The sequence below is a fragment of the Lutra lutra genome, chromosome 8, assembly GCF_902655055.1.
Source record: "Lutra lutra chromosome 8, mLutLut1.2, whole genome shotgun sequence".
In the NCBI taxonomy this organism is placed as follows: Eukaryota; Metazoa; Chordata; class Mammalia; order Carnivora; family Mustelidae; genus Lutra; species Lutra lutra.
The window spans coordinates 96,242,472-96,270,390 of NC_062285.1; the positions used below are offsets into that span (position 1 = coordinate 96,242,472).

General features: G+C 41.8%; 3 protein-coding genes across 10 annotated transcripts in view; all 3 read left to right on the forward strand.

The window, feature by feature from the left end:
• Positions 1-3,603, forward strand: part of NUP107 (nucleoporin 107) — a 52,710-nt gene extending 49,107 nt beyond the window's left edge. For 4 of the 6 annotated variants that reach the window (XM_047742767.1, XM_047742770.1, XM_047742766.1 and 1 more), the window contains 2 exons: positions 2,525-2,692; positions 3,281-3,603. In XM_047742767.1, coding sequence (XP_047598723.1) covers positions 2,525-2,692; positions 3,281-3,388 — 276 coding nt within the window. In that variant the 3' untranslated portion in view covers positions 3,389-3,603. The remainder of the gene's footprint in view (positions 1-2,524; positions 2,693-3,280) is intronic. The other 2 variants (XM_047742768.1, XM_047742769.1) reach the window with 1 other exon arrangement.
• Positions 1-27,919, forward strand: part of MDM2 (MDM2 proto-oncogene) — a 198,706-nt gene that overhangs the window by 112,354 nt on the left and 58,433 nt on the right. The gene's annotated exons all lie outside the window — the stretch shown is intronic.
• Positions 10,892-27,488, forward strand: SLC35E3 (solute carrier family 35 member E3). 3 transcript variants are annotated; one of them, XM_047742782.1, is made up of 5 exons: positions 10,900-11,542; positions 12,411-12,521; positions 17,280-17,438; positions 20,437-20,519; positions 20,769-21,005. In XM_047742782.1, the coding sequence occupies exons 1-5, from the start codon at positions 11,141-11,143 to the stop codon at positions 20,800-20,802; spliced, it is 789 nt and encodes a 262-aa protein (XP_047598738.1). In that variant the 5' UTR covers positions 10,900-11,140; the 3' UTR covers positions 20,803-21,005. The 3 variants fall into 3 exon arrangements, with proteins under 3 accessions (XP_047598737.1, XP_047598738.1, XP_047598736.1); XM_047742780.1 differs by lacking the exon at positions 20,769-21,005 and adding an exon at positions 25,299-27,488 and having other exon boundaries at positions 10,901-11,542; XM_047742781.1 differs by lacking the exons at positions 20,437-20,519; positions 20,769-21,005 and adding an exon at positions 20,083-20,253 and having other exon boundaries at positions 10,892-11,542.

Sequence of the window (27,919 nt, forward strand, 5' to 3'; positions counted from 1 at the left end):
TAATGTATATTATTTGCTTGTTGTGTGTCTACCTCCATTAAGATGTAGACTTCATGAAGGCAGCAACATTCTTTTCTTCATTTCTCTGAGTTTGGCACTTAAGTTAATGCCTGGAACATAAGAGGCTTTTAAAAAATGTTTGGTACATTTAGTAAATGACTGGGGTGAACGCACTGTCTTCATATTAGAGATACCTGTAATGTCAGTGCAGTTCAACTCCTGCGGGCAACACATACCAGTTAATGAATTTTTCTCACATGTAAGGCACTACTATATGTCCCTAATGGAAAGAATGTTTTAATTTTATACATTTACAGGACTTTTCAAAGCTTTTGTTCATTCGAATGACAAAAACAGCTTAGGTTGTGGAGAGCAATTGATTTTCTTTTCCTTGTGGCAAATTGCTGGGCCCATCAGGCATAATTCAGGACAGTTGGTAGCCTTCAGTCTGCTGGTGTGGGAAGCCATTTGAGTTAACAGAACAGATTACCGGTAACACCCCTTTGATATTTGGCCAGCAACAAGACCTAGAAGAAGCAGGGGCCACCCTGTGAGATCAGATTATTAATAGACCTGCTGCTACTTTCAGGTGATAAGGGGTCTGGGAGCCAGGGCTTTGCCTCCCTAGCAAGGGGGCGAAAGACGCCATTGGAGTACAAATGGAGTGACTCGGAGGAAGCAGTGCTCACATTCTTAACAGGCTCTGGGTGGAAACAACTAATGTGAATTATGAGTAAGACCTTTGGTTTTAAATCCCCCTCTGAAGGTAGTGAGTGCCTATTTGAGAAATAAAAGTGCTTTCCCTTTCAAAGTTAAGAAAACACAACACATGCATGCATTTTAATATTTACTGTTAATATATTTATATCTCAAAACAAGACTGAACGATTGATAGCAATTTTTCCTATGTGTGGAAAACTGACCTAAATCAGCCTAAATTAGTAAAATCACTCCTTGGTAGAATTACCACATGCATTTTGTTGCTTCATGCTCCACTTACATCTGCTTTTGAAAAATGCTTTAGCAGCTTAACATAGTCTGTCCCATGAAGATACTTACACTGATTAATATAAGTTGTCATAAACAACAACAAAAAATTCCAGACTTCTAAGAAGGTACTGCTTTTTAAAAAATTTATTAGGTGGGTGCCTGGGTGGCTCAGTGGTTAAAGCCTCTGCCTTCGGCTCAGGTCATGATCCCAGGGTCCTGAGATCAATCCCCACATCGGGCTCTCTGCTCAGCAGGGTTCCTGCCTCCTCCTCCCTTTCTCTCTCTGCCTGCCTCTCTGCCTACTTGTGATCTGTCAAATAAATAAATAAAAATCTTTTAAAAAAAAAATCAGAAAATATTTAAAAAAAAAATTTTTATTAGGTATTTTATTTATTAGGCTTTTCTAAAGACCAGGTATTCAGCTTGTCTTGTTCTCTGTTTTGTCTTATGCTATGAACTCTATGGATTTCCTTTCTGTTTTTAAGATTATTTCACAAAGATTAAGGTTAGGTACTTTTTAAATTATTTTAATGATTTTTAGATTTCAAATTTGTTGCAAAAAAACATTTTGGGTACATTTCTGTACTCTTACTACTGCCCACGTAATTTTTTAGAAAGTCCCATATGTACTAATGTTTGCTAAACTAATGTTTAGCTAATGCTATTTGTTTTATCCACATTGTTTTTCTCATATATCTGTTAGTTCTGTCTCATTAATTATATTATTCAAATCTATAGGGTCTTTTAATTTTTCTATTTTTGAAAAGTTATACAAAGGAATCATAAATTCACTTTGCTTAAAAAGAGTTTGTGGTGGGGCGCCTGGGTGGCTCAGTGGGTTAAAGCCTCTGCTTTCGGCTCAGGTCATGATCCCAGGGTCCTGGGATGGAGCCCCGCATCGGGCTCTCTGCTCGGCAGGGAGCCTGCTTCCTCCTCTCTCTCTCTGCCTGCCTCTCTGCCTACTTGTGATCTCCGTCTGTCAAATGAAATGAATAAAATCTTTAAAAAAAAAAAAAAAAAGTTTGTGGTGACATTGTCCCTCCCTGTGTGCCTGTCCCCACCGCATGACCCTTCTCCCCAGCAGCAGTCATCACCGTCAGTTTATGTCCTCTCACATGTATTTCCATCTGTACACATCAAGGGAAACGGTGCTTCTTTTCTCTCCCAGTTTTGTTCCAGTGGTATTTAGTCTCTCTTACTGCTTTAAGCATGTTTTTATTCAAGACATAATAAATATTAGAAATACAAATTAAAAAAAAAAGAAAAATATAGATTCAGAAGCATTTTGTTTTTGTTATCAGACCAGGACTCTTCCGTATTAGGTTTTGTTTGCCTTTATGCTGTTTTACCAAAAATTGTGTGTCTGTCATGATTAAAATCCTGCCTTGTTTTATTTTTAATGGGCATCATGAGCTTTAGAGAAACCCCATTAGCTTCTACCTGTTGCATTTTGGTTTTGATTCAATACTTGGTTTTTTTATAACAGTATTTACCTTAAACTTGTTAAAATGACAACTTGATGTCCCGACTATAGGATGCTGAAGAAGACCATGAAAGGACACACCAAATGGTTTCATTGAGAAAGCTTTGTCTGCCGATGTTGTGTTTTCTGCTTCATACCATATTGCATAGTACTGGTCAGTATCAGGAATGCTTGCAGTTAGCAGATATGGTCTCCTCTGAGCGCCACAAACTGTATCTGGTAAGTTCTGGAGCATTTACAGTTTTAAATTTTAGTGATTTGATAAGCTCTGTAATAATATTTGATTTTGTGAGATGTGTTTACATTTTTGAGATGTTCTTAGATTTTCTTAAAGTAATGGTCCACTTCTAATGTTTGTTCTTTTTTTTGAAAATACATACATATTCATAAACACTTAGAAGTAAATAGACTGGCTCAAAGAAATAGCTTTGAAGTTGTTGGACCACACCAACATAGTGGCCCCTGGCTATATAAATCTTTTTTTTTTTTTTTTAAAGATTTTATTTATTTATTTGACAGACAGATCACAAGTAGGCAGAGAGGCAGGCAGAGAGAAAGGAAGGGAAGCAGGCTCCCCGCTGAGCAGAGAGCCCGATGTGGGGCTCGATCCCAGGACCCTGGGATCATGACCTGAGCCGAAGGCAGCGGCTTTAACCCACTGAGCCACCCAGGCACCCCCCTGGCTATATAAATCTTAAAGAGGAATTTCTTCTTATGTTAAGCTAATCGGGTTGATTAAATGACCATAAATTCATATATTCTTCCTTGCTCTCATTCTTAACTTTTTTTTTCTTTTCTTAAAATCAGGTATTTTCTAAGGAAGAACTAAGGAAATTGTTGCAGAAGTTAAGAGAGTCCTCTCTAATGCTCCTAGACCAGGGACTTGATCCATTAGGATATGAAATTCAGTCATAATTCATCCACTCTGCTAATTTCTATGATAAATGGAGTTTCTTGTAAAATACACATATTTGTAATTACTGGGTTTTTTCTTTTGCATTGTCATGGGAAAAATGAAAATTTACACATTTGCATTTTATATTTTTCAGAATATTATGATGATACTTTGAAAATTTAATGTATTATATGACTATTTCCCTGTGTTTATTAATAAAATTATATAAAAATTAAAAGTTTCTGTTCTTACAAGTTCCAGAATTACCTCTTATGTAATAAGACATTAAGTTTCCTGTTATCCTACTTTTCTCCTGTGAGCATAAATATGCTGATATCTTAAAATTATAAAGAGGAGGAGAAGTAGATTCTTTTCTAAATCAGGTATGTAATTTCTTATAAAATTTAGTGGGTTTTTTGGGGGGGGTAAAGATTTTATTTATTTATTTGACAGAGAGAAAGACACTGAGAGAGGGAACAGAAGCAGAGGGAGTGGGAGAGGGAGAAGCAAGCTTCCTGCTGAGCAGGGAGCCTGATGGGGGCTCGATCCCAGGACCATGGGGTCATGACCTGAGCAGAATGCAGACACTTAACGACTGAGCCACCCAGGCGCCTCATAAATTTAGTGTTTTTTAAATACTACAGTTAAGATGAATATAGCAAGAGTTTTGTCTAATATTATGCTTTTGTTTTCTTTATTTTGGAAACATTTCTTTTTTATTAACTCTCATTCAATAAACTGGCTACTAATTAAGTTAGATCTTATGAAGTCTTATCATAGTATCTGGTACACAGTAGGCACTGACTAAGCTGGAAAATACAAAAATGAGTGGAATCTACTCCAGCCCTTCTAGTAGGGGAAATACAACAAATACCTTTTTTAAATGCCGTTAAAAAAATGCAAGTAATCTGCGCAGTAAGACACTGTCACCAGCTAAGAGGGCTCTGAGGAAGTAGCATTAGAGCTGCTGTTTGAGTAATGCACTGAATTTGAAAGGGCAAAGCTAAAGCACAAGAAGAGTGAGGGACTGCACATTGGGAAATCAGTATGAGCAAGGCCCAGAAATGGTAATGCATAGCGTATTTATGAATCAGCAAGAATTTTCTTTTTCTTTCTTTCTTTCTTTCTTTCTTTCTTTCTTTCTTTCTTTCTTTTTCTTTCTTTCTTTCTTTCTTTTTTAAGAGAGAGATTGCATACAAGAATGGGGAGGAAGGAGTGGGGGGAGAGTCTCCAGGCCTAGTGAAGAGCCCAATGCAGGGCTCGATCTCATGACCTGAGCCGAAATCCAGAATTGGATATCTAAGTGACTGAGCCATCCAGGTGCCCACATCTGAGCAATTTCTTTTTTTTTTTCTTTTTTTTTTTTTAATTTTTTTATTTTTTCAGCATAACAGTATTCATTAATTTTTCCACCACACCCAGTGCTCCATGCAATCTGTGCCCTCCACAATACCCACCACCTGGTGCCCCCAACCTCCCACCCCCCACCCCTTCAAAATTCCCAGATCGTTTTTCAGAGTCCATAGTCTCTAATGGTTCACCTCCCCTTCCAATTTCCCTCAACTCCCCTCTCCTCTCCATCTCCCCTTGTCCTCCATGTCTTTTTTTTTTTTTTAAGATTTTATTTATTTATTTGACAGAGAGACAGGGAGAGAGGGAATACAAGCAGAGGAAGCAGGAGAGGGAGAAGCAGGCTTCCCGTGGAGCAGGGAACCTGATGCAGGCCTTGATTCCAGGACGCTGGAATCATGACCTGAGCTGAAGGCAGATGCTTAATGACTAAGCCACGCAGGCATCCCACACCTGAGCAATTTCTTAAAGATGTATTTATAGATGCCACCCTAGAGACTTCTGGCTAGGAGGCCTGGTATAGGGTCCTGGAAGTTGTATATTTAAGTATAATATGCCATAGGTGATTTTAATTAGCTTGGGGTATTCTGGCTTAAATCAGAGATGGATATTGTACTAAACTCAGCGGGAGTTGTTCATGATACGCTGTTTGCATCAGCCCTGGAGAGGTGTAGAGGCAGTGGACTCCGCCTCAAGTTCTTATGCTAGCAAGAATGATCCAGAGGAAATACTTTCCAAAACCTCTTCAGTTTTTATACATTAAAAAAAGAGGTAGAACAGTATGAACTGACTTGGAAGTCTAAATCTTAACAAAATACATAAAAGATCTGTATGCTGAAAATAAAAAATACTGATAAGCCAAAGAAGAGCAAAATAAATGGGAGAGACACACCATATTCATTAAATGGAAGACTCAACATAGTAAAGATGCCAAATTGATAAACAGGTTTAACACAATTCTAACCAATAGTTCAGCAAGAAAATAGATTATATATTACTTGGTATGACTGAATTAATCTTCTTAGGTGTTATAATTGTGGCCAGATATGAGAGTGTCTTTATTCTTCAGAGATACACCCTGATGGACGCCTGGGTGACTCAGTCATTAAATGTCTGCCTTTAGTTCGGGTCATGATCCCAGCGTCCTGGGATTGAGTCCCACATCAGGCTCCCTGCTAACTGGAAACCTGCTTCTCCTTCTGCCTGCTGCTAGTCCCTCTGCTTGTTCTCTCTCTCTCTCTCTCTCTGGCAAATAAATAAAATCTTTAAAAAGAATAAGAGATACACACTGAAATATTTAGAGATGAAAGGCCATGAAGTCTGCACTTTATTTTTTTTTAATATTTTTTTTTCAAGATTTTATTTATTTGTCAGAGAGAGAGGGAGAGAGAGCGAGCACAGGCAGACAGAATGGCAGGCAGAGGCAGAGGGAGAAGCAGGCTCTCTGCCGAGCAAGGAGCCCGATGTGGGACTCGATCCCAGGACGCTGGGATCATGACCTGAGCCGAAGGCAGCTGCTTAACCAACTGAGCCACCCAGGCGTCCCTGAAGTCTGCACTTTAAAACAGTTTAGCTTTGGGGCACCTGGCTGGCTGGCTAGACATGGATAGAGCATGTGACTCTTGATCTTGGGGTGGTGAGTTCTAGCCCCATGTTGGGTATAGAGATCACTTAAAAAATAAATAAAAATTTAGGGTGCCTGGGTGGCTCAGTGGGTTAAGCCTCTGCCTTCGGCTCAGGTCATGATCTCAGGGTTCTGGGATCGAGCCCCACATCGGGCTCTTTGCTCAGCGGGCTCTCTGCTCAGCGGGGGGCCTGCTTCCCCTTCTCTCTCTGCCTGCCTCTCTGCCTACTTGTGATCTCTCTGTCAAATAAATAAAAATATTTTTTAAAATAAATAAAAATTTAAAAATAGGTTTAGCTTTAAAAGTCTACACAGAAAAATATGTCAAAATATTAACTACAGAATCTATGTGAAGGGCACAGTCATGTTTATTAATCTCTAAACTTTTCTGTAGATTTAAAAATCTTCAAAATAAAAGATTTGAGTGGAGTTAAATAGTGACAGAACAACTAAATATCCATATGGAAAAGAAATGAATCATGGCCCCCACTTTATAGTATTCACAAAAATTAATTAGAAGTGGATTATAAGCCTCATTATAAAAGCTAAAACTAAAGCTTTGAAGAAAAATAAAGAATATCTTTAATGACCTGTGAGTAGGCAAAGATTTCCTATACAAGAAAAAAAAAGATTTTTCCTATTGACAGAAAGCAATAAGCATAAAGGAAATATTGATTACTTCACTGAAATATAAAACTGCTCATCAAAGACACCAATATGAAAATAAATAGGGTAGACACAGACTGGGAGAAAATATTTGCAAAAATATATCTGACCAAAAAAACCTTCCTACTTAGAATATACAAAGAAGTCTTTCAATTCAATAATAAAGCAAAAAGTGGCGCGCAAAAAAAAAAAAAGACGATTCGTAAAGGAAAGGAATATGCATAATCAGAAAACCCATGAAAAAGTACTCAAATCATGGGAAATGCAAAGGAAACCACAAGGAGAGAACACTACATAGCCATCAAAATGGCTACAATAAAAAACTGACAACACCAAATTGTGGAGCAACTGTGACTGATACATTGCTGGGGAAATATAAAATGGTACACTCTTTGGGAAAAGTTTTGACTTTTTTATAATCACCTATCCTTTCACCTAGAAATTTCACTCATATATTTACTCAAGAGAAATGAAAGTAAATTCCACAGAACAGTTGTGCAAATGTATTCATAGCAGCATTATTTATAATAGCCCCAAACTGGAAATGACCCAAATGACCATCAGTAGGATGACTAAACAAGCTGCGGTATGTTCATTCAAACACTACTCAGCGATATAAAAAGGAAAGAACTGTTCTACCCAGCAAAAGAACCTAGACACCAGAAGTACATACTGTACGATCCATTTACATGAAGTTCTAGAACAGTCAAAACCATGGCTAAGAAAAAATGAAAAAGGTGATTTCCTCTTGGGCATGAGGGGTGGGGATTTTCTAGGGCGTTTTGTGAGGTGATGGAAGTGTAGTGTATCTTAACTGGTGTGGGTTACACAGGTGCCTCCATTTATCAAAAAAATGGACACTTTAGATTATTGCATTTGAGTGAATGTAAATTTACTTTGGAGATATCGAATGGAGGGGTGAGGAGTAGGTACACATGAAAATGGCAGCTGGTGAAACCAGGTGATGGGTATTTTAACTTTGCACGAGTTTGAAATTTTCCAAAACAAAAAGGAGGGGAAGTGGGCCAGGAACCAGAGAAATCTGGGTTGGAATCTTATACCTCCAGCTGCAACGTAACAGCTGTTAACCTCTATTTTCAACATTTGTAAATGAGAATAAGGATTATAATCACATTTCAGGACAAGTGCTTTGTGAAGAAGGTCAAGAAAGCTGCTTAACCATTAAATCAGTCTGGAGAAGGGCAGTTTCCAGAACAGCAGAAACCTGGATTAAATGGCAAATATGGGGTTAGACTCAGTAATCCTAACCCAACAGGCATTTGAATTCCACTTGATACTGTTACATTTTAACCCAACTTTCAGAGTTCATTTTGTAACTGTTTTCAAATATTGCAAGATAAGTAAATGAATGGTGAAAAGATTATTATCCATGCTAAAATTAACAGTCCAAATCTATAAACACAAGGGGACAATTGAGTAGACTAAATGAAGACAGGGTGCCACGGCCCTTAATTGGTGAGCAGGTGAGGGTAAACATTGTAAAATAACTGATTAGAGGGTTCTGTGGATCTAAACTGGAAGGGAGAATGGCAATATAAACAGTGGGAAGTGGTGTGGTAAGAATCCATAGAATTTGGTGGCATGATAGGAAGAAAAGCTTATCAGGAAGACCATGTTAGGAAAATTAGACTTTAGACCTTGCCTAATTCTCATTCTTGTATCCTGAAGATTCATTTCCTTGGGGAACCCCCTGACCACCTCCCTCTCCCCAAGTTTAGATCTGATTGTGTTATACCTTCACAGGACCATATTTTATTACTTCAAAATATTCATTGTCATAAGGGTGCCTGGGTGGCTCAGTGGGTTGAAGCCTCTGCCTTTGGCTCAGGTCATGATCTCAGGGTCCTGGGATCGAGCCCCGCATCAGACTCTCTGCTCAGTGGGGAGCCTGCTTCCCTTCCTCTCTCTCTGCCTGCCTCTCTGCCTACTTGTGATCTCTGTCAAATAAATAAATAAAATCTTTAAAAAAAAATTCATTATCATAGTTGATCATTGTTTACTACCAGTCTTCTCTCACTAAGTTCTAAGGGAGAGGGTCTAGTCTGGCTTTACTCCCCACTACTTCCAGGTGCCAAATTTAGTGCCTGACACAAAACAGGCATTCAATATTTGAATAATTCTTACATCAAAAAGGAAATTAAAATTGTCAATCAGACTACTTAGGAATTAAGGACTGGGGCACCTGGGTAGCTCAGTTGCTATGCATCTGATCCCAGGAGGATCGAGCCCCACATAGGGCTCCCTGCTCAGTGGGAAGCCTGCTTCTCCCTCTCCCACTCCCTCTGCTTGTATTCCCTCTCACTGTGTCTTTTTGTCGAATAAAAAATAAATTTTTTTTTAAGATTTTACTTATTTATTTGTCAGAGAGAGAGAGAGCAAGCACAGGCAGACAGAGTGGCAGGCAGAGGCAGAGGGAGAAGCAGGCTCCCCACAGAGCAAGGAGCCCAATGTGGGACTCGATCCCAGGACGCTGGGATCATGACCTGAGCCGAAGGCAGCTGCTTAACCAACTGAGCCACCCAGGCGTCCCTAAAAAATAAAATCTTAAAAAAAAAAAAGGGAATTAAGGACTGAGAATATTACACTGTCTTGAGGACTGTGAGTAAAGGTATTCTCAGGAGGGAAACTCATAGCCCAAGTCCTTTTAAAAATTATTATTTTTCAAGTATTTTATTCATTTGAGGGAGAGAAAGAGCATGCATGCCCATCCCAGATGAGCATGGGGAAGAGCAGAGAGGATGGAAAGGGGACGGGAGGCAACTCCAGCAGACTCTGGGCATCTGAGTGCAGCACCCCAGACTAGGGGCTCCATCTCCTCACCCTGAGGTCATGACCTGAGTGAAACCAAGAGTTGTGCTCAACCCACTGAGCCACCCAGTGCCCCTAAGTCCTTTTATTCTTAAATAAATTAACTGAACATTCTGTTGAAGAAATTAGGGAGAAAAAGAAGAAAAAAGGTAGTAACCTGAATCAAAATCACCAGAAGTAATCTTTGAAAAGGCCAATAAAATAGTCAAACTATGGGACGCCTGGGTGGTTCAGTCAGTCAAGTGTCTGCCTTCAGCTCAGACTCAGGTCATGATCCCAGAGCTCTGGGATCCCATAGCCCATCCGGCTCTCTGCTCCGCAGGAAGCCTGCTTCTCCTGCTGCCTGTTCCCTCTACTTATGTGCTTGCATGCTCGCTCTCTCTCCAAATAAAATAAAAATTTTTTAAAAGCTTAAAATAGAAAAAAAAAAAGCTTAAAATAGTAAAATTGCTGGCAAGACTAATCAAGGGACAAAAACAAACAACAAAAACAAAAACAAAAAACTCCAAATGCGTAGTTTTTACAGTAAGTGGTAGAACAATAGATAAAAATAAATTTTAAATATGGTAGATCACTATATACAACACTAACCAAGTATATCAGGACATTTAGGTTAACCGGCCATTTTTTAAGAACAATTAAAAGCCCCAACATTGATTCAAAAAGAAAATCGAAATGGTGTACTAACGATGATAAGTATGAGTTCATCATGCTATTTTGTATATTTTGATTGTTAAGATAAAATGTTTAAAAATAAGCTTCCAAGAAGTAATGCTGTCCCTTCTTTGGCTATGACTATATTTGCTCAGCACCTGTCTCGTACATAAAACTGGTCCATAGCGTCCGCACTCCACCAGCTTGAAAGCAGCTGTCTAGCGAGTGAGTCAACTGACACACAGGAGAAGACCAACATCAACAGAGGAGTCCCAGATGGACCCAACCAGAGCTGGCGTTAGGCCACCAAGGAGGCAGGGGGCCCAACGCGCCTGCGCAAGGTAAAGACCGCCCCATCCATAGCTCCCGGGCGGAAGCTCGGGCGCCCCGAACCACGTGGTCGCGGGCGGAGCCGGGCGGGGCGCGCGGGACGTGCTGCCGCGTCGTCACCAGCTGAATGGGCGGCGGCGGAGCTTGTGTGTGCCGCTGAGGCTGCTGCCCGCCCGGGACGCGGCGGAGAGTGCATGCCTCTCCCGGGCCAGACCGTGAAGCCGGAGAGGACGTGGCGGCGGCGGAGGAGGGGAAGAGCAGCGGGAGGCAGGCTGGGCATCCCTCTCGGGGGCTGGAGGGCCCCGGCTTGGCCGGGGTTATGGCATCGCTTGCGGACCGAATGCGAGGCAACGGGCGCATCGCCGCTGGGCTCCTGCTCAACCTCCTGGTGTCCATCTGCATCGTCTTCCTCAACAAATGGATCTATGTGCACCACGGCTTCCCTAACATGAGCCTGACCCTGGTGCACTTCGTGGTCACCTGGCTGGGCTTGTACATCTGCCAGAAGCTGGACATCTTTGCCCCCAAAAGTCTACCGCCTTCCAAACTCCTCCTCCTGGCCCTCAGCTTCTGTGGCTTCGTGGTCTTCACCAATCTCTCTCTGCAGAATAACACCATAGGCACCTATCAGCTGGCCAAGGCCATGACCACGCCGGTCATCATAGTCATCCAGACCCTCTGCTACAAGAAAACCTTCTCTACCAAAATACAGCTCACGCTGGTGAGTAGCTTCAGCTTGGCAAGGCACACCTTTACCAGTCCATCTCCTGGACCGTCTTTCTTCCCGGGAAATTCGAATGTTTAACCTTGCGCCACACTCTTTCCCCATCGTCTTGAAATCCACCAATGAGTCATCTGTGGCCATGTGAACTTCAGTTTTATTTGGAAGAGGTGAATAAAGTCATCTTGGCACTCTGTTGGGCTCTTAGCCCAGAAGAGTGTGCTTGTGTAAGTTTTAGTAACTACTGTTTGATGGAAATCCGTAAATGCTGTGATTGGTAAGAAAAGAAAGCTATATTGCGTTACGCAATTCAGTGTGTCAGAATATCTGCAAAATCTCAAACTGAAAAATGGCCCTCCTTTGACCCAGGAGAATCAAATCTTGTATGGTAAACGTTGAAGGTTCAACATACAATATGTCTCTGAGTATGTCTGCAGCGACATACTGCAGAGGTTTTTTGTGTCTTTAAATAAAAGGAGATGATAATTTTAGTACTTAATGATTTACAGTATTTAAATTCTTAATGCTTTTGTTATACCTTCATGCTTATGGGTTGTTTAGACACTAGTTTGGGGAGGAGGTCCTCTGAACTTGCAGGTTTAATGTGTTTGTTGCAAATTGCAATGCATTGACTCATTAATTTTACCCAGAATTTGAAGTAGAATTAAATATGAACATAAATATAGAATTAACTTATTTCATTTTGAAGAAATCAGTTTGTTTTTTCAAATGGAAAAAAAATCCAATTATAGAGATTCATTGTTTCCCAGTGATGTTTTTATGATTAACCTTGTAAGACAACATGAAAGAAATACTACATTTATATCTCATGAATTTAATCTGAACATTTGCTTCTTTTTCTTTACAGATTCCTATAACCTTAGGTGTAATCCTAAATTCTTATTACGATGTGAAGTTTAATTTCCTTGGAATGGTGTTTGCTGCTCTTGGTGTTTTAGTTACATCCCTTTATCAAGTGGTTGGTAATTTTTTTTTCTTTATGTGCCTTTTTAGCAGATTTCATAAATTTTGAAGCTGTATCCCAAGGTTTAGAAAATACAGTATAGAGACAATAGACTGTTGGGAAGAAAGCATAATTGGATAAATTGTCTGACTCAAGGTGAAGAGAAGAAAGGAGTCAGAGAAACTTGGGTGTTTGATGCTCACCAAGTACCTCCTTACCTGTTGTAAGTGTTTTAATATCAGTGCTTCACAGTCTGAGTTTGCGGGGATGCTGTAGCATTATCTGGGAAATCTTTACAAAATAAGTAGTAAGACTTCATTCTTGAAACCAAGACTTCTGGTGGAATTTGTGATTTACTCTTGAATTATAAGATTACTGTGAAGGAGCAAGTCCCTTTCCAAAATTTGAACAGGAAAGGAAGATTGAAGATTTATAAATCTTTTCCTCAAAAAATATGCTGCTGATACTACTTGTATATCAGCTTCCAATGATTTGTCTATATCCATATTTTCTAGCAATGGGTATTTCACTTCTGGTACTATTGTATCCCAGTGCCTTGCCTGTAGGAGGCTCTCATTAAAAATTTATGCATGGATTCACTCACTTCATTACCGTAAAATCTCAGCAAGTATTTTTTGTTGTTGTTTCTTAGGTAGTGGGGAAAAATAACTTGGTGTAGGGTGCTGTGAAACAGTATTTTCTCTATACTGAAAACCTTGGATTGGAAATTCTGTGTGTGCCTGCATGGGGAGTCAGAACCAAATTGTGTAACTGATTTTTTTTTTCCCCACAAATATCTGCTGGTTATAAACTAAGGTGAACTTGTTATGAATGTTACAGGTTTAAGAATACAGCCTTAGCATCTGAAACATTATAGTACCGATCATTTCAGAAACATTGTTATATAGACATTGTGGGGTTGAGTACATTTTTAAGTGGTAAGGAGCTGTGTAAATAAGAGACCAGTGTCAGGAAGAGAAGGAGGGCCCACTCCGTGCTGTCATTTGGCTCCAAGATACTCTCACTACAGAGAGGAATTAGAGCAAGCTAACCCTTGTGCTTTAAGGTTTGCTTAGATATACTTCAGTGAGTTTAAATTTTGTTATTACATACAGAAAGTGAACATTCCTATTCCTCTTTTTTGTTAAGCAGATTTTTTTTTTGCCCAAGAGGGATTACTTATTTATTAAGTACAACAAGAAATTTTATTTATTGAACATCAGAATTTCTTGTATCCCTGACACATAAATTCAACTCAGAGTATTCACTGTCCTTGCCAATATGACCATTTTCCCCCACAAGCCTCAAAATTACTGTAGATTAGAATCAAATGATTCTGTATCCCTCAGCTACATATTTGAAATGGGATTGACTAAGGAATGATTGTGGACAAACTAATAGGCAGAGTTTTCTATTATTAGTAAATAGTAAAAGTACTGTGAAGGACTCCCCAAAAGTTCATTTTTAAAAAGCTGTATTTTCGGGACGCCTGGGTGGCTCAGTTGGTTGAGCAGCTGCCTTCGGCTCAGGTCATGATCCCAGCATCCTGGGATCGAGTCCCACATCGGGCTCCTTGCTTGGCGGGGAGCCTGCTTCTCCCTCTGCCTCTGCCTGCCATTCTGTCTGCCTGTGCTCGCTCGCTCTCCTCTCTCTCTGACAAATAAATAAAATCTTAAAAAAAAAAAAAAAAAAAAAATTTAAAAAAAAAAAAAAAGCTGTATTTTCGGGGTGCCTGGGTGGCTCAGTGGGTTAAGTCTCTGCCTTCGGCTCATGTCATGATCTCAGGGTCCTGGGATGGAGCCCCACATCAAGCTCTCTGCTCAGCGGGGAGCCTGCTTCCCCTCTCTCTGCCTACCTCTCTGTCTGCTTGTGATCTCTCTGTCAAATAAATAAATAAAATCTTAAAAAAAAAAAAAAAGGCTGTAGTTTCCCATTGTATCCAGGTGTAATTTCTAAGTTATTTCTTCTTATACTGTTAGGGCAATCAAAGGAGTTAAAAGATGAGTCATCAGGTAATAGCTTTAGTTGTGGAAAGATGGTGGATTCCCTTAGGCATTCGTTCAGCAGACATTCCTTTTGCTTGATGCTCAGCCTTGAAGATACAAAGATGAAAAGCAACTAAAATCCAGCATGGTAGAAACACATGTATACCGCTAATCGCAGTGTAGCTCAGGGTCTGAGGAAAGTTCCGTGAAACACCCAGGAGGGAGTGGCAGTTCTACAAGAGAGTGGTGAGGTTAAGACTTCATGGAAAAGTTAGCGATTTAAATGGAAGGGCCTGCAGGTATTTGCTTAGCGGAGAAGTACAGCAGAGGTCTTTCTTTGCAACGATGTGTGGACATGATGTGTGGACATACGGAGCATTTCTGGAGAACTTGATGGATTTGGTGAGATTCTAGTTGCCTTGTGGAAGCCTGAGGCTTAAAGGTGGGCAAGACCAGATGGCACAGTCTTGAATGTCATGCTGAGGAAGTGTGCTCCTTATCCTGCAGGCGCCAGGAAGGGGTTTAGATTTTGGGGAGGAAGGGGAGTGACTTGATCATTACCTGTGTTTCAGCGATGTAACCGGTGACAGTGACAGATGAGCAGCTAGGAGGCTGTCTGTGTTTCAAGGGGGAGACAGGAAGGCACTGGACAGAGAGTGGGAGAGGAAAACACATGCGGAGGAAAACACAGAGCCCAGGAACCTTTTGGAGAAGGAATGAGCAGTACCGGACAGAATGTAGAATGAGAAAAGAAGGCATCTCATCCTTGGGGGAGATGAGGTCTTTAATAATGGGAGCAACACAGGAGGAGCTAATTTGGGGAGGTAAGTACTGAGTTGGCTTTAGAACAGTCCCTGCAGATCGTATAAGTGAAGGCAGCCGGTGAGCTGTTGGAGTTTGGGGACTAGCGGTGCCCTGAGAAAGGAGGTCAGAGCTGGAGATGTTTTCAGGTGTAAGTGAGATCAGTCAGGGAGATAAAAGAAAAAGATGGGACATCTACCTTACATAGAGTCAATGAAGGAAGACGTGGGTGAGGAAACAGTGCAGACCAGAAGTCAAGGTCTTCCAGGAGACGTTTGCCCGTTCCGCAGACAGCCCCCTCAGGAAGAGGGCAGAGGGATGTCACCTCTGGAGGTGACAGTGCCCTTTGTGGGAGCAGATGCATTAGAGCGATGGTGGGCAGAAGCCAGGGAGCAGTGCAGTGAGAAGTGGAGGCCCTAAGAAGATCCACCGTTCCAGGCGGTTCTCTGTCACACACGCAGCTGTCCAGTGAGGCTGCTAAAGAAACCAAGGGGTGGGCATCCACACTCTGCCTCCGTTTTTGCTCCCTGTACCCTCCCCAGGAGCAGGCCGCAGAAGAATTGGTTCTTTGTCCTTCATAGTCACAGAAGACTCTCAGTGAAGGCGGGCAGAGTATGTTTCAAATTTCCTGCTCTTCTATTTTTGTCTTGGTGTATTTCTATAGCCTTCGAGTTTGTAGAACAGGATACCCAGATCTACAGGAAAAAGAATTATGTAGGAGCAGTTATTCAAAAGCTTGGCTGTTCCTGCCAGATCGTATTCAAACAGTCCTGTCAGGCTTTCTTTAAAGCCTCCTTTTAGTCATATTTGTGAAACATTTTGAGGATGGATGGGATTTGAGGTTTTGAGGTGTTGGTTCTCCTGAATAATACAGGCTTTTATTTTTAAAATCATTTTAAAAGATTTTGTTTATTTTAGAAAAAGAGGGGGAGGGGGAGGAGCAGAGGGAGAGTGACCAGCCAGCTCTGCACTCAGTGTGGAACCCAACTTAGGGTTGTGGGCTCGATCCCACAACCCTGAGAGCATGAGCTGAGCCAAAATCAAGGGTTAGACGCTTAACTGACTGAGCCACGCGGGCACCCCTTGAATGATACAATCTTTATTTGTTTATTTTTTTAAGATTTTATTTATTTGACAGAGAGAGTGAAGTGCACAAGCAGGGTGAGTGTCAGGGAGAGGGAGAAGGAGAAGCAGGTTCCCCAAAGAGCAGAGAGCCCACCAATGTGTGCTCGATTCCAGGACCCTGAGATCATGACCTGAGCCCAAGGCAGACACTTAACCAACTGAGCCACCCAGGTGCCCCTGATACAGTCTTTTAAAATGATTTGCAATAACCTAATTTCTTCTAGTGTACTCATGGGGGATTACCCACAGTAAAATCATCCAGAAAGAAGAAAATTCTTTCTGCCATCGACTGGGTTTTCTAACATTAATGAAAAGGCCTCACATACTACTCTAGCCACCCACACTAGCAGCCAGGATCACTGAGGTTCCTGTCAATCCCTAATTAGTCTGCCCTGCTCACCCCCTACTTCTTTTGAGGGGTGGGGGAGCAGTTTTAGAAAGAAGTGAAGTCTAACACTGCATCTCTGTTCCTGCTGGTCACCTAAATGTCCATTCCTGTCTCCTTTTCCCAAGATCTGAAATTCATGGGCCCCCCGTATGAATTCATTGATTTGCCCCATTTACTAGGGTCGGCAGAGAAGAGAGGATATTTTTTCTCCTTCTTTATAACTGAAAAGAAAATAGATTGTCATACATTGAATTTGTAAAGCTCCTTTCATCCAGGGTGCTTCAAGGACATTTGTATATATTATTGATCTTTTTTAGAAATTTGATCTTTGGAGTCTTGTAGATGAATTAGGCATTTCTGCTTCCTTCAGCCCTGCCCCATGTTCCCATCCTGGTGACTGGAGTCACATCTTTTGTTTACTAAGTGGTGATGGTTTTTTCCCTAACCTCATGCCTTTTGTCTCCTGATTTTCAGTGGGTAGGAGCCAAGCAGCATGAATTGCAAGTGAACTCCATGCAGCTCTTGTATTACCAGGCCCCCATGTCCTCCGCCATGTTGCTGGTCGCTGTGCCCTTCTTCGAGCCAGTGTTCGGAGAAGGAGGAATATTTGGCCCCTGGTCACTGTCCGCATTGGTAAGTTCTAATTGTTTCGCTAAGAAACAAGAGAATCTTCCCTCTGCTATTAGTGCGATTTTTAGTTTTCAGAGCACAATCTCAGATCCATTCTCACATTTAATCTTCATAATTACCCTTGAAGGGAGGCAAGCGAAGGATTCTCTTTTAGATGAAGACACTGAGGCACAGCGTGTATGTGTGTGTGTGTGTGTAATTATATAGACACGGACTCGTGTCATAAATGCTGTTCTGATCGTGGATTCCTTTTCCCCAGCCCTCCTCCCCGCACACATTCAGCATTTCATTTCCCCGTCTCTGCCCCTGGAGGTAAGTCTTGTTAACATTCTAGTGTGTGTTCTTCCATAATTTGCTCTGTGCTATCCATACACATGTAAACAGTACACATACACATACACACATAAATTACATAAATTACATAATGTTTATTTCTTTGACAAAAGTGGGGTCATAACGAAAATAATTTTTTGCATCTTGCTTTTCTCGCTTCGTACCTCGTGAACATCTCTTCAGATGTTCTGTTCAGTATCCATATAATAGATCCGGTGTTGCAATAGACAGCCTTATTATATATATCTTTGGGAACTGGCTCTTTTTTTTCCTTTGGAATAGAGTTCTAAGAGCAGAATGGCCAGATCAAAGGGAAGTGTACTTTGGGGACATTTTAAGTTAGAAAGTTTAATCCCCCTCCTTAGGAAAGGAATTTCTGCTTCCCACAACCTTAACCTTTGGAACACAGTACGCAGAAAAGGCTTGTTTGTTGGTAGTGATCATTTCTCAAACTTGCATAGCCCTTACTCTATCCTGAGAACGACTCCAACACTTGGCAAATGTTAACTTATTTAATCCTCATAACAACTTTATTAGGTGACTGCTATTATTATCCTCATATTTAGGATAGAGGATGAGGAAACTGAGAGGCAGATTTAAGGAGCTGACTTAAGATCCCACAACCAGTAAGCAGACCAAGCATGCTGACTCCAAAACCCACGTTCTCAGGTGCTCTGCTCCGCTGCCTGTGAGCAGAATGCTGGTGGTTTCCAGTTCACATACTTTGCATATAACCTTTTTTCCATAGTAGAAATCACTTGTCTGTCTCTCAGATAGTATTTCCTCTTAATTTTACCAAAGTTCTAGCCATCTTGGTTACCTGGTCTTCACACTCTTGCAGCATAGAAAGCTTAAACCTGAAGGAGGGGCTTTCTGCGATAGGCCCCCTGACAGAGTCGAAGAAGAAAAGTGGCCCCCAAAAAGTCAGAGGAACTAAGAGCATAGCAGTCTGAGTCCACTGAGTGAGAAAAAGTCACCTTCGTTCCTTATTGTCCCTAGAGGGCATCGTTGCCTCAAAGTAGAGCAGGCAATTATGTTTTCAGTGATGGTCTGAGTCATCAAGGAGTACGCATGTAACATTCTGTCAGCTCAATAAAATTAACGGTATATTTCTAGAAACAGTTTTTTAAGTCTTTAATGCTCTTAGTTGAAAATATAACGGACTCACTGTGGTAAAACAAATGAGGTGTTACTGTTGTTACCTAAATAGGACACAAATCCAGCTCCTTCAATCCTCCTGTGACCTCCGTGATATAAAAGCTGATAAAAGCCTCAGGGGACAGAGGACTCTTCAAATAGGACATATTTTCTTTAGAATTTATATTCCTTAATAATTCAAATCATAACTGATACTTTATCTAATTCTCTTATTTTGGAAGTAGAATATGACTTTATAATTTTTAAAATACAACAGTGGGAAAGGTCTGGATCGATGCACTAGGGGCCCACAGGGGCACAGCCACTTTGTCCCCCATCCTTAGCCAAGCCGGTTTCTTCACATCCCACGCACACGTCTTGTGCTTTCTTGCAGCCTTGCTTTGGCCCCTACTGTTGCGTCTGCTTGGAGTCCTACCCCTTCTTTGTCTAATCTGTACATGCATTCAAGGTCCAAACACCCGCTCCCTCCCCAAGCCCTAAAGAACATCTCCTGCCTAGAGATTCATAAAAAAATCTGTTGTGTGTTGGTTTCTTCATGAGGCAGCGCTCCAGACCCTTTTACCTATTTCCTGAGCTCACTGGCTTCCCTGTGGCTAAGAGGTAGCACAGTGGAGTGGGTTATATACTGGGCCTCCAGAATCAGTCTGCCTGGGCTTCATCTCAGCCCTACCACGTACTACTGTGTGATCTAAGGCAAAGTGCTTTTCCTTCCTCTGTTCATCTGTGAAAAGGGATAATATTTTACTACCTCATGGGTATTTGTGAGGATTAAACTAGTTAATATATGTAAAACATGGAGGACAGTTGTTGGCACGTCATAAGTGCTGTGTAAGTGCCAGCTATGATTATCATGATTTTTAGTATGTCGTCAAGTGGTTTCCAAACTCTTTAAGGACAAGACCCTATTCTGTTCCTCAAAAGGTATGGTTATGGATAACCACTGAACGCCCACTGATTTAATTTAAATAAGAATAAATATGAGCAATTAATAGAAAAACATCTGGAAGGATACATACAAAGGTATTAACAGTGGTGGGTGGTTAGAATTATAAAAGTCCTTACATTCTTTTTTCTTAGCTTTTATTTCCTGATTTTTCTATATGGAATATGTATTACTTTTATAATTAGAAATTATTACAAAATAATTTTTTTTCAGATGGATAAGAAAAGTGAACCTGGAAATTTGCATTCCGCCAGGATGTTATTGGAGAATTTTCTATTTCACCTTGTAGACAAAATTACATTTCCGGATAGTACTCGTTCTGCTATTTTACCCTCAATTCTTGCCGTCTCCCAAATGGATTTTTTTTAAAACTCTTGTTCTTTTTTTTTTGTTTTGTTTTGTTTTTGGTTTTTTTTTGTTTTTTTTTTTTGTTTTTTTTTTTTTAAACTCTTGTTCTTAATGGTGGTTATTTAAGTTTTTAGAAACGCCTAATGAGATGGATTTTTACTTGATGATGATAATGATCGCAACTGCTTTACATTAATGATTCTTTGGGTTTGTTTGTAGCTTATGGTGCTGCTCTCTGGAGTAATAGCTTTCATGGTGAACTTATCAATTTATTGGATCATTGGGAACACGTCACCAGTCACGTATCCTTTTCCTAACAGCTCACAAATGCATTGTCTTTTCTATTTTCCCAACTCTGTCACATTCATTTCCTTCTGTGAGTCTGGCAGTTACTATTACATGGTCTACATTGAGTAGCTAGGCTGATCTTCAGTCTTTTCCTGTATCTTTCCTCACTAGACTCTATGGAAACTTAAAGAAAGGTGAGCCAGGGAAATGGGTTAGTTTTCTTATGCAGTAAGTGACCTTTACCCTTATCAAAATCAACATAGAACACCAAGCCTGGCCTATAGTGGAGTTAAATAAATACTTGTTGAGTGGATAACAGAAAGGACGCTGTTTTTGTTTTTTTTTTTTTTAATCAATTATCAGTCCCTGTAGTAATAAAGTACAGGTACAGCCAATCCAAAAACAAAAGATAACTTCAGACCATTGACATCTGACTTTGAACATGGTTTTGTACTTATTTGGATATGGGTGTGCCTGTTTTTCTCAGTATTACTTCCAATCAAGAAATGAAATCAGGGGACGCCTGGGTGGCTCAGTTGGTTAAGCAGCTGCCTTCGGCTCAGGTCGTGATCCCAGCCTCCTGGGATCGAGTCCCACATCGGGCTCCTTGCTCAGCAGGGAGCCTGCTTCTCCCTCTGCCTCTACCTGCCACTCTATCTGCCTCTGCTCACTCTCTCTGTCAAATAAATAAATAAAATCTTTAAAAAAAAAAAAAAAAGAAAAATGAAATCAGGCCTCAAAGCTCTGAATCATTTGTAACATTTTGCTTGTCATTCTGTTTCTCTTCTCCTTTCACTCCTTCTCCACTCTTAAGCAAAAGCAAAGAAGGATTTCCCCAATTTGGAGAGGTAGTTTAGTAACATCATATCCAAGTGTGCTGATCTATTTAAATGAGTGAACACTGAGATGTCACCAAAGTAAAAAAGCAGCCTATTTGTCAACTATCAATAATACAACAGATATAATAAGAAGGATTAAAAAACAAAACAAAAAACCCTACACTTAGTTAATATTTATTTTGCACCAGGCTCTGTTGGAAAGAAACACCTCAGATGTAGTAGGCATCGGACTCTCAAAGCCGCTCTTTCGGATAAATTCTATCATTGTATTTTGCAGAGGAGGAAGCAGAGGTGCAGAGAGGTTAAGTAATATGCTTAAGGTCGTATAGCTGAGAAGTGTGGTGTCCAGATTTGGACCCACGCAGTCTAGTCCCCGACCTTGTGCCCCTGCTGCCGAATTAAGGCATCCAGTGCTGTGCCCGATTAAGAACATTCATTCATTCAACCAATATTTTTAAAAATTTTATTATTATTTTAAGATTATATTTATTTGACAGAGAGAGACAGTAAGAGAGGCAGCACAAGCAGGAGGAGTGGGAGAGGGAGAGGCAGGTTCCTGGCTAAGCAGGGAGCCCGATACAGGGCTCGATCTCAGGACCCTGGGATCATGACCTGAGCCAAAGGTCAACAACTTTAACAACTGAGCCACCCGGGTGCCCCTCAACCAATGTTTATTAAACAACTACAATAAACCATGCTCTGACTTAATAAGTCTTTCCATGATGAATATCTACCATATGTTGGGCATGGAGATACAGGGGTGAGCAAAAATCCTTGCTCTCCCAGGTTTCCTTTCTGGTGAGGGAGACTAAACAAGAAAAAAAATTCACGTATACATGTACAGTGTCAGATACTGTGAGGTGCTAAGGAGAAAAAGTAAAGCAGGAAGAGGATCTGAAATGTTGGGGACCGGGTTAAAACTTTGCAGGGAGAGTCAGGAAGGCATCTACAGGAAGGGGATTTTTGAGTGAAGACCTGAAGGAAATGAAACCGCCCCATGCAGACCAGGATGAAGAGTGTTCCTGGCAGAGGGAGCCGCGGGGAGGCCCTGACGAGCAACCAGGAGGCCTCATGGTTGCAGCAGGGAGAGGGCAGCGTGGAGAATAGTAAGGCTCTGAGCGGAACAGGGCGCTGGGCTGAGTGGAGATTGCACCTGAGATGGGAAGCCGTTGGCGCTCAGAGCAAAGAAGGGACTAACTTTTTTTTTTTTTTTAAGATTTTTATTTATTTGACAGATCACAAGTAGGCAGAGAGACAGGCAGAGAGAGGAGGAGGATGCAGGCTCCCTGCTGAGCAGAGAGCCCGACGCGAGGCTCCATCCCAGAACCCTGGGATCATGACCTGAGCCGAAGGCAGAGGCTTTAACCACTGAGCCACCCAGGCGAAGGGACAAACTTTTATCTACGTTCTAACATGATCACTCTGGGCTACAGTGTTGAGGACGGCCTGAAGCGGGTGTTTCAGCATCAGTGCAGTTGACCTTGTGGGTTGGACAGTTCTTGTTTGCAGACGCCTGTCTGGTGCACTCCAGGATGTTCAGCAGCACCCCGGCTTCTGCCTGCCGGGTGCCAGTGGTGCCCCCTTTTTCCCAGTTATGATGGCCAAAAAGATGCCTAGTCCTCTTTGGTGGCAATGTCACCCCAGCTGAGGATCACTGCACTGAAAGAATGGCACTGTCGCAGCTGAAGTAGGACAGCCCGAAGGAGGTTTGGGGGTGGGGAGCTGGGGGGAGAGCAAGTCTGAGAGTTCAAGGTCGGGATCTCAGCTGCAGCTGTTCCAGGGACAGTCAGGTGTCCTTTGTAGACGCTGTTTGAAGCAGGGAGGCTGATTACCAAGCAAACAAGTACAAGAAGAGCCGCCCAGAAATTGGGTCCTGGGTCCCGTCCGTGTTGACTGTTCCAGAGCTGAGAGGAACGGGCAGTGGAGGAGAGACCAAGGTAGGGGAGGGAAGCCCTATAAACCCTCTGGGTGAGGAGGAGGGGGGTCAGCCATGTTGAATGGCACTGACAGGTCAAGCCGAGGAAGGCCAGGAATTGAGGAGGGGCCTTGGGAAGGTGGAGGGCACTGCTGTTCTGACAAGAGCTTTCTGAGCATGGAGGGAAAGCCTGACTGGGGCAGTGAGGGGAACTAGAGAGGGGAATTGGAAATACCAGGTGTAGAGTGTTCCTTTTTTATTTAATTGAAAGTGTGTATATATATACATGTATATATATATATATTTTTTAATTTATTATTATTTTTTTACGTCACTGAAGAATTTTCTTTACATATGCCTTCCCTCTCACATAACTGTCTTCCACAGATCATGAGCTACTTAAAAAGAGGGGCTGAGGAGTAAAGAAACACTGAAGTGTTAGAACCAGTGGCTTTCAGATAGTTCACCGTGGAAAATGAAACCTTTCCCCTAACGGTTAGAATTAGCTCCTGGGGAAGAGCCTCTGTCCCTCAGGAAATGCCATCTGGTTGGTCAGGCGAGCACAGATCCCCTGGTGACATGGCCGGTGCTCTTGTGCCCAGAAGGAACCGGCAGAAAACAGAGCGGGAGCAGAGAGGTCAGAAGGCCCAGGTGTGCACACCCGGCCCAGCCCTGCAGCTGTCGCTCTCCTCTGCCATCAGTCAGCGCTGGTCACATCTGCACGGTCGGGGTGCGGGGAGTGTTGCCCCAAGAAGATGCCCCAAGCCCCTGGCAGGTGTGTATCATGCATAAATGCTGCTGTTGACAGCTGCTGACACGTGCGGTGCATATATTAGCTTAGTTAATCCGTGAGGTCGCTTTTATCAATTTCCATTGTACGGGCAGGGAAGCTGAGGCACAGAGTGACAGCTATTTCTTTTCTTTCTTTTTTAGATTTTTAAATTTTGTTTGACAGAGAGTGAGCGCTAGAGCCAGTGGGGGAGGGGTTGCGCAGCAAGCAGAAGGGGAGAGAGAAGCGGGCCTCCCACTGAGCAAGGAGCCTGACTCCACTTGGGGTTTGAGCCCACGACCCTGGGATCAAGACCTGAATGGAAGGCAGACGCTCAACCGACTGAGCCACCCAGGTGCCCCTGGTAGCTATTTCAAATAGCCTTACTGGAAGAATAGCCAGCTACACAGTAGACACTGAAAACATAGTGAAGTCCTGATTTATATGGAAAAACACATGTGTAAAATATGGAAAGCCTGATTTTTGAAGGCATGGTACGTGTTTAGTCTATCTTCAGCACAGTGATCCAGAAAGCCCGAATCTGGCGGCATGTTACTGCTGGCCGCACCCCAGACTGGAACGTGGAGTTGGAGTTAAATAGACCCGTCCACGTCTGGACTCCAACTCTGCCACTTCCAAACGCGGTGATCTAAGTTATTTGAAATCCTTGGGCCCTAGCAGTTGCAGGTTGGGAAGAATGATACCGTAGTGAAGGTAAATGTTATGCCTGATGACGTGAGGGGACACGCGCAGGTAGCATGGCACCCAGCATTTCCCTCCCAGAGTCCTGCTGGATGTGTTTACCTTGAGTCTGCCGTCTGGTGCCACGCACATCTCCCGCACTTGCCAGGGGGAGTTTATTAGAAAGAGCACTATAAAACCTCGTCATAAGTTGCTGGGCAAAATAACTAATCTATACCTTGTTCTCAATTCCTTTCCAACCTTATAGCATAGCCCCTTTGCTCTGGAGAGAGAGAGAGTCGAGGTAGTTGAGGCGGTCTCCAGTCACTGTTGCTGAAGCCTGGGATTGACCCAGGCCGAAGTCCTTGTTTCCTATATGGGGGCGGGGGCGGAGAGCTGGGGGGTGCGAGTCAGTCTGTACTTGCTTCGTGCAGTTCTCTAGCCACGGGAAGGCTTTGCTTCGCACGTATGTGTGCGCGCCCGTGTGAATGTAACATCTAGCTTGTTTTCCCTTCTCAGTGCGTGTGTGAGTGTGTGGCTGTCACAATCTACCTTGTTGGTTTTGTTGATCCTTAGCCAAAAACCTCAGCTATAACATGTTTGGACACTTCAAGTTCTGCATTACTTTATTTGGAGGCTATGTTTTATTTAAGGATCCATTGTCAATTAATCAGGGTCTTGGCATGTTATGCACGTTATTTGGCATTCTCGCCTATACCCATTTTAAACTCAGTGAACAGGAAGGAAGTAAGAGTAAACTGGTACAGCGTCCGTAATTAGGTTTTGGTGGAGAAGAGAAAGTCACCGCAGGAAGATTAAAAAAAAATGTTAATTAAGTGTGCAAGTTACTTTCATAGAAGAGGAAAAATTTGTATCGCGAAATTCACCAAATGATGGTTTGCAAGAAGTAACACAAAGGAAATTTTATTCATAAATAGGACTTTCTCTTTTAGAATACCTCTAAGACCATGGCTCATGCTTCTGTTCCAGGACTGATTATATGAAGTCTGTCGGATGATTTGATTATACCAAATGAAATACATGAAATTAAAGTTCTATAATAGGGACAGGGGTCCAGATCACCGCACTACACATGTGTCGTGCTTTGTAAGTGTTCAGACCCTTCTAAGGAAGGACAGTGAGGACTCCTCTGCTTACTCCTAGGTGGCCCCCAGTGTGAGCTCTTTTATAATTTCAGCCAAAGTGTTCAAGTCGGAATTTAAATCTAGCATTTCTATTTTAGTTCGTCTAGTGTAACTTCCTGCTTATTTTGCTAAAAGGAATGAAATGGCATTTATAGAAAGCAAAGTGTCAGAAAGAAGCCCATTAAGACAAAATCCAAATCTAGAAGTACCATTTTTTCAGAGAAAATGGATAGGAGAAGTTACACGTTATCCAGAAAACTGCAGTTGCTGTAGCTATTCTCTTGTTTCTGAGCTCTCAGTGAACTCTAGAAACTGTATAGGATGTTAAAAAACAGAACAGCTCCATGTTTAAATGGCCCGAAGAGGAGACGGTGGATGGAACTGAGCAAGTGTCTTATCCTGTTTGTTCTCTTGGCCTCTTTGAGCCTTTCCTTTTGGTAACTTCTTGCTATCACCTCCATGCTGTCACCCTGCCTTCCACGTTGGAGGCCGGCATGGAGCTTTCTCTGACACTGAAAGCTTTGTAGTGAATTCTCTTTCTAAGGTGGCTGAGGAAAATTGTCATGCCACAAGTCAGGGCAAATACTATTCAAACATTAAGCAGAAACGTGGTGAAAATATGTGGAAAGCTTTTAAAGAGCAGTAGAAAAATAGTCAATATTTAACCAGTTCCATTAGTTATTAAGGGGATAATTTCTTAAAATTAGCTTACAAGGGAAATACAGGGTTTTGACCGAAGGCAATGTAGTGCCACACATTTCCTTGCAAAATGTGTTTCTGCCTTCCAGCTTCTTCACAGTTGAGCATTAAAAGCTGTTGTTGGTAACTTCTCACAATAAATTGACTGCAACAGTCCCTCTTGTAATAAATAACTCTTTTAAAATTGTTACATATACCTTTTAGGATTTTTTTCCCCCTGGCCTGTTTGAAATGAAAAACCTCACTGAAAATCTGTTTTGACAGAATTTCAATGTATCGGTCAATTGTCAAGTGACGTGTGTGTGATTTTCTGTTTTTGTTTTAAATATTCTTTGATTCTTCTCAGTTTCTAAAGATACGCTTTATTGTGCTAAGAACTATGAAGCTATCTTTCTTACCAGATGAGCCTCAGGCATTATGTTTGTCTAAGAAATGTTCTCTGGATGTGTTTAAATTAACATATAATTATTTCCCCAAAGCTGGAGAAAAGTATTTCTGTGCAGCAAGGATTACATGACTTCTGCATATGAACAACTGAGTTGATTTGTGCTATGCGGAAATTCTTTTTAACTGTAAATACTTGGGGGCGTATAATCATATTGGGGAAGGTTATAATAAATGACTGATGTCAGTAGGAAGGCAATAAAAAGGTTAGAGCAAGATCGGGTCAGGGTATGTGTATATATAGATGAATAAAATTCCTACCACTGGAACTGGAGTCTCATCAACAGTGTTTGCCCTGAAGATGATCTTCCCATTGAAAAGGAAATTCCTGGAGGAATAACTGGGCGCAGCCACAGAAACTGTGCTGTGGATGAACCCTCACTGTCCTTTTGTTACAGATGTAACTGTACTTGTTTTTAATTCTGTGTTAAATGGCTGAACTTCAGTTTTTACCTGTTACAAATAAAGAGAACCTGTTATTTTTACTTTCATATTGTGTGTCAGAACTTTATAGAACCGGTGAAAGGAGAGCATCTGTGTGTGTTTGCAGTGGTAATGCTGGCCTGTCCAGCTCCCAAAAATGCAGAATCTAATAAAAAATTTTCATGTTACTTTAAATTTAACACAGGGGCACCTGGCTGGCTCAGTCAGAGGAGCATGCGACTCTTGACCTTGGGCTTGTGGGTTCAAGCCCGGTGTTGGGTATAGAGATTACTTTAAAAAGTGAAATCTTTTAGGGGCGCCTGGGTGGCTCAGTGGTTTAAGCCTCTGCCTTCAGCTCAGGTCATGGTCTTGGGGTCCTGGGATCGAGCCCCACATCGGGCTCTTTGCTCAGCAGGGAGCCTGCTTCCCCCATCTCTCTCTGCCTGCCTCTCTGCCTACTTGTGATCTCTCTCTGTCAAATAAATAAATAAAATCTTAA

What these genes read in the sequence shown, in the direction of transcription:
- SLC35E3 (XM_047742780.1), top strand. Translation starts at nt 11,141, where the DNA reads ATGGCATCGCTTGCGGACCGAATGCGAGGCAACGGGCGCATCGCCGCT. An exon ending in CCTGGTCACTGTCCGCATTG is followed by an intron (nt 17,439 to 20,436) that starts GTAAGTTCTAAT and finishes GTTTGTTTGTAG; the next exon opens with CTTATGGTGCTGCTCTCTGG. An exon ending in GGGAACACGTCACCAGTCAC is followed by an intron (nt 20,520 to 25,298) that starts GTATCCTTTTCC and finishes CAAAAACCTCAG; the next exon opens with CTATAACATGTTTGGACACT.